The sequence below is a fragment of the Argentina silus genome (assembly GCF_951799395.1).
Source record: "Argentina silus genome assembly, contig: scaffold_649, whole genome shotgun sequence".
Classification (NCBI taxonomy): domain Eukaryota; kingdom Metazoa; phylum Chordata; class Actinopteri; order Argentiniformes; family Argentinidae; genus Argentina; species Argentina silus.
Window position 1 is genome coordinate 2,501 of NW_028152528.1, and position 7,500 is coordinate 10,000.

Consider the following 7,500-nt stretch of genomic DNA (forward strand, 5'->3'; position numbering starts at 1 on the left):
AGCAAATAACTTCCCATATCTTCCATCTCACGCTGTCTGTCTCTCTGAGACGCTGTCTGTCTCTCTGAGACGCTGTCTGTCTCCCTGAGACGCTGTCTGTCTCTCTGAGATGCTGTCTGTCTCTCTGAGACGCTGTCTGTCTCTCTGAGATGCTGTCTGTCTCTCTGAGACGCTGTCTGTCTCTCTGAGACGCTGTCTGTCTCTCTGAGACGCTGTCTGTCTCCCTGAGACGCTGTCTGTCTCTCTGAGATGCTGTCTGTCTCCCTGAGACGCTGTCTGTCTCTCTGAGACGCTGTCTGTCTGGCTGACAGTAAAGTGAAGCAGGATCAGCATGTGGAGAGACGTCACTCAGACCGTCCGTCAGGCCTGAGGAGGAGTGGCCTGTCCTGTTTATGGTGACAGGGACATTCTGAGTCTGACCTCCAGGCAATTACTAAGAGAACTGCAGACACCACACACACACACACACACACACACACACACACACACACACACACACACACACACACACAGCTGTCCTCTGGATATCTGTCCCAGGCACACAGCTTCCTGTCGTCTCTGTTGCCTGGTTACAATCTACCACACCACATTCCCTGAACTCTAAACCACTAGTCTCTCCTCCCTCCTCCTCCTCCCTCTCTCTCCCTTTCTCTCTCTCTCTCTCTCTCTCCTCCCCCTCTCCCCCTCCTCTCTCGGATTGACACACTAGGGTTGTGTAACGCCGTGCCTCCGCGGCCGAGGGTAGATGACCAAATCATCTCCTCCAGGCTGCATCACAACCACAACTTACCGAAGACATTTAGGGCCATTTTCACTTTTACTGACGAGCAACGATAGAATCCACTTCCCACCACCGCTGACAGCTGGCTCTCTAGTAAGGGAACGAACATCAGTTTGAGAACACGAAGCAAAGCAGTGAAGTCAAAGTGTGTCAACTGGTCGTCAAACGGGTGTGTTAACACATACACAGCTAGCTATCTAGGTGCTAACAAGCTAGCTAACATCATTAGCCATGGACTTCACTGTGAAAATGCAGCGTTCCAGTGGCGGGAACGGCGCAGAAGCAAACGTGTATTGAATTAAATGAAGCGTATGTCGGTTATCGTGCCGGTCCAGAGTGGAGTGTCAGGCTGCATGCAGGAGAAGTGGGGATGAAGAGAAGAGTCTTACAGCGCGGCGCGTCCATCTCTCCGCTGCGGGGCCGAGGCGCCATCTTGCTGCGTCACGTGAGCGGCCTCCTCCTCCCCGAGCTGTTGTCATGGTTACACGGCGGCGATGCTGAAGGGCGAAAAAAAGAAAGAAAGAAAGAAAGAAAGAATCCGAATGAATGATTTCTGACGTTCTGTTGTTGTTGATGTTGTTGTTGTTGATGTTGATGTTGTTGTTGATGTTGTTGTTGTTGTTGTTGATGTTGTTGATGTTGTTGTTGTTGATGTTGTTGTTGATGATGTTGGTGTTGTTGTTGATGATGTTGTTGATGTTGTTGTTGTTGTTGTTGATGTTGTTGATGTTGTTGTTGTTGATATTGTTGTTGATGATGTTGGTGTTGTTGTTGATGATGTTGTTGATGTTGTTGTTGTTGTTGATGTTGATGTTGTTGTTGTTGATGTTGTTGATGATGTTGTTGTTGTTGTTGTTGATGTTGTTGATGATGTTGTTGATGTTGTTGATGTTGTTGTTGATGATGTTGTTGTTGTTGATGTTGTTGTTGTTGATGTTGTTGATGTTGTTGATGATGTTGTTGTTGTTGTTGATGTTGTTGTTGATGTTGTTGTTGATGTTGTTGATGTTGATGATGTTGATGTTGATGTTGTTGTTGTTGATGATGTTGATGTTGATGTGGTTGTTGTTGATGAGTTGTTGATGTTGTTGTTGTTGATGTTGTTGATGTTGTTGTTGATGTTGTTGTTGTTGATGATGTTGATGTTGATGTGGTTGTTGTTGTTGTTGTTGATGTTGATGTGGTTGTTGACTGTGTCCTAGGCCTACAGTCAAACAGACCTTCCACATGGAGGAACATGATATTTTGTAACAGATGTAGAGAAGGTTGAATGTGGTAGAAAGTGTCAAATAAACAGGTTAGCTTGTATTTCTTGCAGACTGGGCACATTCATACTTCTTCTACTACAATCTTTACCACAATATACAACCCGTCTAAATGTGTAAATGTGTCCTGCTGTATCTTTCCCCCAGATCATGTCCCCTGCCATCTCACCCCCCCTCGTCTCCTAATGATGACCCTGTTCTAGTTATCCAGGTCTAGTTATGTCATTATTTTATAGCATACAGGCTACAGAACAGTACTTTTTTATTAATCACCCCCCCCCCCCCCCTCCCCACTGGTCATCCACCCCCGCTGGAATTGTTTTCAAAACTGAAAAGAACAGTTGTTAAATCTGCCATCCAGACAGGCCTGTTGACTTCACCTCTAGCGAACCAGAGTACAAGCTGGAGCATTTACCATCCAGGTGATGTAACAGTTAGACTCTTATTGTCCTGAGTGGCTCTCACCAACATTATCAGACCCTGCTGTCATGTACTATGAGTGACCTCTACTGGTGAAATGTGATACTGCAGATGTATTACCATAGCGCTTCTTCCAACACTTTAAGGGTCTGTATCTACAAAGGGTCTTAGTTCGCTGATCTGGGATCAGGTCCCTCGACTATAGAATCTCTCCTTCTGATCTTGAATGCAGAAAGGTACCAGCAGAACTCAACACAAAATAACTGCCATACATTTTAAATAGTGAAATACATGTATTTTAATTCTGTAATGGTTACATTTTTACAATACATGCCTTCTTAATGTCAGCCTTCAACAAAACAAACTTGGAAAATGTACAATTTGGTGACACCAACACAGAACGGTTTTGGTTGCCGGGTGAAACAGGTGGTCACAGCTGTAGGTTCAGAATCATGATCTTCATCATTGTCTTCATCATCATGGTGGCCGGTGGTTTACATGGCGAAGAGGATGAGGAAGGCCACCATCAAGCAGAAGAGCCCCATGGCTTCAGACAGGGCGAAGCCCAGGATGGCATAGGAGAACAGCTGTTGCTTCAGAGAGGGGTTCCTAGGGAGGAGGGAGGGAGGGAGGGAGGAGAGGTAAAAATTTAACCAATTCTGCAATTGAAGCTCCATTTTGGTTCTTCTAACAGTCTTAATGTCATGTGTGATATGACGGTCCTGTATGACACCCCAGTCATCCCAGTGTGCCCGGCACAGAATTTCTAAACATCAAACTGGATCAGAATAATCCTGTCATCAAAGTTTGCCATCATGGATCAGATTTAATACTGAAATCCCAAGCCATGTTCCTAACCCTAACCCTCCCCCCGGTTCTAACCCTCACCCTGTTCTAAATCTCCTGCCCGTAGCCCCAACTGCCAGTCAACCCCGACCTCATTACCTACCTCATATCTAACCCTAAACCCTTTCCCTCTCCTGGTGTATCTGACCCCTGACCCCCAGCCTAGCCCTCTCCTGGCATATCTGAACCCTGACCCCCAGCCCAGTCCTACCTGGCGTATCTGACCTCTGACCCCCAGTCCTACCTGGCGTATCTGACCTCTGACCCCCAGTCCTACCTGGCGTATCTGACCTCTGACCCCCAGTCCTACCTGGCGTATCCGATGATGAGGCTTCCGAACACCGTTCCGATCCCGGCTCCAGACCCGGCCACTCCCACCGTGGCGGCGCCGGCTCCGATGAACTTGGCGGCGGTGTCGATGTCCCGGCAGGCGGAGCTGGTCTGGAAGCCCCGCAGCGCTACCTGGGAGGAGGCGCTCTGTGGCAGGAGGGCGGAGCTAGCCTGGACGGACAAACAAACATGTCTACCATCAAATACCCAAGGGGTGTGGCATCCAACAGTCGATGGGAAGTGGGATCTTTGGGACGACCCTAGTCCTAACCCCTAGTCCTAACCCCTAGTCCAGTTTAACTTCAACAGGTGATGTCAGAGTCAGGTCGTCCCAAGCATCCTACTGAGCAGTGACCTCATCCAGCCAGGGACAGGAGGTGTCCTCACTGGAGGAGGTCAGACAGACATCAGGTGTCCTGGGGTGGTCCAGTGTGTCCTGGGGTGGTCCAGTGGTCGAGCACCACGGTCTACAGTGCCGATGTTAGAATCCAGCCCCTGCCCTGCTGACAGACCCTATCCTCCTTACCTCCTGTCTTTCTCTACCATCTCTGTACATACATAGTAAGGCCTTGGACCATACCGAAAATGGTCAGGACACAGACAGACACTCACCTCCCCTGTTCTGTTGTCGGGTCGAGACACGACGGATGCAGAGAGGGGTCTGCACAGAGCCCTGGACCCAGCACGGATCTGTAGGCACACACACACACATCAACAATGGCTGTAGACACCTAGCTACCTTCAATAAAAACTTGACAGTCCAATGACATCAGAGCTTAATGACATTCAGCCATCTGAACACAGACTGACTGGAGTTCCGAGCCCAGAGAGAATCACCCAACATCCCTGCTAGCTGGCCAACTATGGAGCTAGCTAGCTATGTAGCTACAGAGGACATTTACACAATATGATGCTGCAAGTGTTGAAAAACACGGAATTTAAATGCATGGCGACACAGCAGTGTGTAGTTCCAACTGTGTGAATGTCAACTGGAGCTTTTCCAGTTAAGTCCTCATTAGACGTCCTAGACGAGTCAGCCAGAAGGCATCAGCTGAGGGACAGGCTCTTCTCCGGAGAAGAGCACTCAGCAGAGAAGAGCACTCAGCAGAGAAGAGCACTCAGCAGAGAAGAGCACTCAGCAGAGAAGAGCACTCAGTCAAACAAGTGTGTGAAACGCGCCCTCCTTTCTTTAGTCATTCAGTTCCGCATGACCTTGAATTGCAAAGAAAGCTCATTAGCCAAAGCTAGCAGCGTATCATCCAGCTAGTGACAGGACAGGACGTCCAGAGTCTGGGTCTGGGTCTGGGTCTGGATCTGAGACTTGTCTCCTGGTAAATGTGGCTGTTTCAGCCGCTGTGCATTTCACACCAAGTGACTTTCAGCCGTCAACCCGTTCATCCAGAGCTCACCTCCCACCTCCCACCTCCCACCTCCGCAGGCCTGAGCCGCAGACGGCCCGGGGACACGGCGGGCTAGCTTAGTTAGCATCCCGCTACACGACGGTGAGACTGGAAGACGACATTGGACAGAACTCACCAGTCCAGGAGCAGAGACGAGCTTCACACAGGCCAACATGTTGCTTTACCGGGGGGGACTGATCGGTCACCGGGGGCTAGTCTGTGGAGCGGCAGCAGAAACACGGTTAAGGTCAACATGGACATTTCACAACTAACGAGCAGAAGCAGCGAACCCATCCCGGCGGAACCCTGCTCACAACAACACGCTCTACATGCACAATGTGTCTCTGTTGTACCGAAACGGCTTTAAACGGAAGATGGAAAGCGATGATTAAAGTGTTGAGGTCGGATGTCCGTTTCTCTCCGTTCACTCACCGGCTGCAGAGGTCGAACCGCTGAGGAACCACCGCGCATGCCCCCAACCGTATTTACGGTAACCGGGATGACGACGTTTACGACATCAGAGGTCATTCCTCTGAAACGTCATTGGGAAGCTATTAGTATTTCATTATTTCAATATTAAATACATATATGTGAACATATTGTATCTGTGTGGATGTGTTTTAAAAAAACATTCATTTCTGGAAACGTGACGTAATTTCCTACTCGGGACATGAAGCCGGATGTGATGTATTATGATAATGACGCGGTAAGGCGGTGAGGATGACGGAGATGACTTCTGATTGGTTACAGGAACAGTTTAACTGTTGATTAAACCGAAACATTTGATTAAAACAGTGTTTGCAGAATATCAGTTGTAGACTTGTTAACATGATCCATGTCCAGCAGGGGGGGCTGATGCAGTGGGATATGGAGGAGGAGGAAGTGTGTGTGTGTGTGTGTGTGTGTGTGTGTGTGTGTGTGTGTGTGTGTGTGTGTGTGTGTGTGTGTGTGTGTGTGTGTGTGTGTTCCACCCAGAGGCACACCAGTGATGGATTCATCCTGACCTTTACTTCACACATAAATATGACATCTAAATATATGAACACGTTTAGAGACGCAGGGATGGGCTGGACGTGCGCTCACACACACACACACACACACACACACACACACACACACACACACACACACACACACACACACACACACACACACACACTCACTCACACACACACACACACACACACACACACACTCACACACACACAGGAATGGGCTAGATGTGCGTATCTCTTCGGCAGACAGACGGGAGGCAGGCAGCAGTGCGTGTCCCTGTCAGGGGAGGTATAGAGTCTAGAAGCTTCCTCTGCTGCATGCTAAACGGTATATATTACTCTCCTATGATGCGCTGCAATGATACAGGGATTTCCTTGAGAAAAAAAAGAGATTTTTCCCAAAAAGCCATGTGCAAAAACTCCTGTCAGAACAGTCATGATAGAACACTGACTTCAGAACAGTCATGATAGAACACTGACTTCAGAACAGTCATGATAGAACACTGACTTCAGAACAGTCATGATGCGACTGTTGTTCCACACAGAAACGTCAGAACGCTTGATAAGATATTTAGTATATGATCTAAATCTGTTCCATAACTCCTCTACAATCAGATATGAATGAAAGAATGTTCCTCCATTTCCAGAAGCTTTGTAGCAGAAGTAGTATTTAATTAAGCAATAATGCCCAAGAGGCGTGATTTATGGTCAATAACACAGGGAGCTGTTCCACACGATGCAGCGAGCCGACCCTGACCCTACTAGTGACAACACTGACCACACATCACAGACTCATTAACTCAGACAACCAACAACCAACAACCAACAACCCAGCCACAAGGCCTCCAGAGAGGAACACTGGTAGCATCACTGTTTACAGGAGTGAGTCTGTGGACATATGAAGCATCACTTCAGCTATGAAGCTTTCAAGAAACTCACCCTTGTTAGAGTCCACATGCAAGCTAGTCACATGACTCCATCTGGCACGCCTCTTCCTGCCTCAGAGTCCAATCAGATGCACCGAGACCTCGGTGTGAATCCATCAGACACACCTTTATATGAGCCTGTCAGCGCTGTGGGGCCCGGGGCTCGATTCTGCTCAGGGAGAGGAGAGGATCAGAGAGGATCAGACAGGGGTGAGACACTCCCTCAGAAGACAAGAAAGGGAGTCATACAGCAGTTCACCTACAAGGGGCAGCAGTGAGCACACTCATTATTAACTCACCTCATTATTGAAATTCAAGAACATAAATGATCTAACTGGTTCTCAGAGTTGGTTCACTCTGGCAGTTCCTCAGGTTTCCACCGAATTAAATGCGTTTTTAGTCATGGTGCACCTCACTGCTAGAACAGTCTATAGAGACGCCTCAGTAGGACCCTCGGGGAGGTTAGGGTGTTACTGAGGACCTTGTTGGTGAAGGATGTGATTGTTTCTCCTGATATAACATAATATTGTGGTTTTA

At 48.2% G+C, this 7,500-nt stretch overlaps 1 protein-coding gene and 1 long non-coding RNA gene across 5 annotated transcripts in view; both read right to left on the reverse strand.

The window, feature by feature from the left end:
• Positions 1-1,211, reverse strand: part of LOC310824770 — a 3,711-nt gene extending 2,500 nt beyond the window's left edge. For both annotated transcript variants that reach the window (XR_014555054.1, XR_014555055.1), the window contains exons 1-2: positions 1,171-1,211; positions 791-871 (exon numbers count right to left, since the gene is read on the reverse strand). This is a non-coding gene — a long non-coding RNA (uncharacterized lncRNA). The remainder of the gene's footprint in view (positions 1-790; positions 872-1,170) is intronic.
• Positions 1,212-2,739: 1,528 nt separating this feature from the next.
• Positions 2,740-5,552, reverse strand: LOC310824771 (ATP synthase F(0) complex subunit C3, mitochondrial-like). Of its 3 annotated transcripts, none has more exons than XM_083698021.1 (5): positions 5,475-5,552; positions 5,179-5,259; positions 4,255-4,332; positions 3,623-3,813; positions 2,740-3,075 (listed from the first exon to the last, which is right to left on the reverse strand). In XM_083698021.1, the coding sequence occupies exons 2-5, from the start codon at positions 5,215-5,217 to the stop codon at positions 2,961-2,963; spliced, it is 423 nt and encodes a 140-aa protein (XP_083554147.1). In that variant the 5' UTR covers positions 5,218-5,259; positions 5,475-5,552; the 3' UTR covers positions 2,740-2,960. The 3 variants fall into 3 exon arrangements, with proteins under 3 accessions (XP_083554147.1, XP_083554146.1, XP_083554148.1); XM_083698020.1 differs by having other exon boundaries at positions 5,396-5,533; XM_083698022.1 differs by lacking the exon at positions 5,475-5,552 and adding an exon at positions 5,357-5,395.
• Positions 5,553-7,500: the final 1,948 nt, after the last annotated feature.

Coding starts and splice junctions, on each gene's coding strand:
- LOC310824771 (XM_083698021.1), bottom strand. CDS start 5,217: ATGTTGGCCTGTGTGAAGCTCGTCTCTGCTCCTGGACTG. Junction 4,333..5,178: donor TCGTCTCTGCTCCTGGACTG/GTGAGTTCTGTC, acceptor GTGTGCCTACAG/ATCCGTGCTGGGTCCAGGGC. Junction 3,076..3,622: donor CTCATCATCGGATACGCCAG/GTAGGACTGGGG, acceptor CCTCCTCCCTAG/GAACCCCTCTCTGAAGCAAC.